Source organism: Echiichthys vipera, assembly GCF_963691815.1.
Source record: "Echiichthys vipera genome assembly, chromosome: 14".
NCBI classification, from domain to species: domain Eukaryota; kingdom Metazoa; phylum Chordata; class Actinopteri; order Perciformes; family Trachinidae; genus Echiichthys; species Echiichthys vipera.
The window spans coordinates 17,790,643-17,792,386 of NC_139839.1; the positions used below are offsets into that span (position 1 = coordinate 17,790,643).

The following is a 1,744-nucleotide window of genomic DNA, read 5'->3' on the forward strand; positions in this document are numbered from 1 at the left end:
ATTTGACAGATATGTCACTAACTGAACTGATTTATAGCTGAGAAAGATTTGCTTGCCCGGTGACTTAGACTCAAATGTTTCATAAAATCTTGAAGTCTGGTGTAAATTTTAGGAGATATTTCATATCATCTGATCAATAACACTATGTCAAATGCTTTTCCTGGCCATTTTAAAAATTGTATGTCATTGTATATTTGTCTGGTGTAAATTAATCTTTTTCTTTTCAGAATTGAAACATGGACAACAGGACAACACTAACAGTCACAATGACTGCTTATGCTGTTATGGAAAAATACAAACACGGGCTGTTTACTGTATTCCTCCTGCTGTATTTTATTACCATCACTTTGAATTCACTGCTCATTACTGTCATACACCAAAACAAAGAGTTGCATCACCCTATGAATGTGTTCACGTCTATGTTATGCGTTAATGAAATATATGTGAGCACTGCGTTGTTACCTTCAATTATGGTGCTGCTCCTAACAAAGAGCCATGAAATAAGTGTGAAGTGGTGTAAGGCTCAAGTCTACTTCCTACACACATACGGAACTGCCGAGTTTTGTATTTTAGCTGTTATGGGATACGACAGATATGTTGCCATATGTTTCCCACTGCATTATCACAGCATCATATCTAATTCAAAGACGTACAAGCTTGTTGCATTTACAGGTCTATATCCATTGATTGTGTTTGGATGTTTTTACTCACTAACCTTACAACTTAGTGTTTGTAGAAAAGTCATACCAAAATTATACTGCGTCAACATGGAACTGGTCAAAAATGCATGTTCAACTGCATCATACATAAGTATTGTAGGACTTGTAATGATTCTGTTTCTTGTTTTGCCTCAGGTACTGATAATTGTTTTCTCTTATGTACGCATTTTAAGAGTGTGTAGGAAATTATCAAGACAGTCCCAGAGAAATGCTCTTAAAACATGTATCCCACATTTATTATCTTTGCTAAACTATACCATTGGGGCCATGTTTGAAATTATCCAAACAAGATTTGACATGACTCATGTTTCTATGGAGGCACGGATCCTTTTGTCTTTATACTTTATCGTTATTTCACCAATTGCCAACCCAGTGCTGTATGGACTCGGTACTCAAAAAGTGAGGGCTCATATACTGAAACTGTTTGTTAGATACAAGATCCTGCCAAGAAATTCGGCAAAAGCTTGATTGCAGCTGAAATACAAACTAACCAATTTTACATTGTAGTGACATTTTTAATTATTACTGTTTCCGAAACTATAAGGAGGGAAGCATTCTTTCAATACATGAATATAATGAGTGGGGATTAAAAAAAAAAGCGCATTTTAAGCACTTGAGTGTATGATATACTGTATTATGAGATATTGTTGAATTTGATAACATGCATTGCTTTTGTGTTAACTCATATTTATGGTGGTAAACATTTTTTACTGTCAGAAATAAGTGTAAAAGATGTACAGTATATAATATTGCACTCAACAGGATTGCATTTATTTAACAACTCAACAATTATTATAGCCGTTATCAACCCTCCCTGCACTTTTCACTCCTAGAAAGTTTGAAATAATATTGTTGAAAGCTTTTCAGACCTTTAATAAGAGGCAGGAAATTGAAAAACAAGGTGAGGACTATCAGACCTGACACAGAAAGTTGGAATCAAAAATGTATAATTTGTCCTCTTCATTTCACAGGTCATGTCACATTTGACTTGCTTGTAATTTGTTGCGCTTCATTTGTGTGTAAAT

At 34.5% G+C, this 1,744-nt stretch overlaps 1 protein-coding gene across 1 annotated transcript; it reads left to right on the forward strand.

Moving 5' to 3' along the window:
* Positions 1-236: 236 nt before the first annotated feature.
* Positions 237-1,187, forward strand: LOC310956921 (olfactory receptor 52K2-like; the record flags this gene model as incomplete). The annotated part of the gene is made up of 1 exon (XM_083927299.1): positions 237-1,187. The coding sequence occupies one exon, from the start codon at positions 237-239 to the stop codon at positions 1,185-1,187; it is 951 nt and encodes a 316-aa protein (XP_083783425.1).
* Positions 1,188-1,744: the final 557 nt, after the last annotated feature.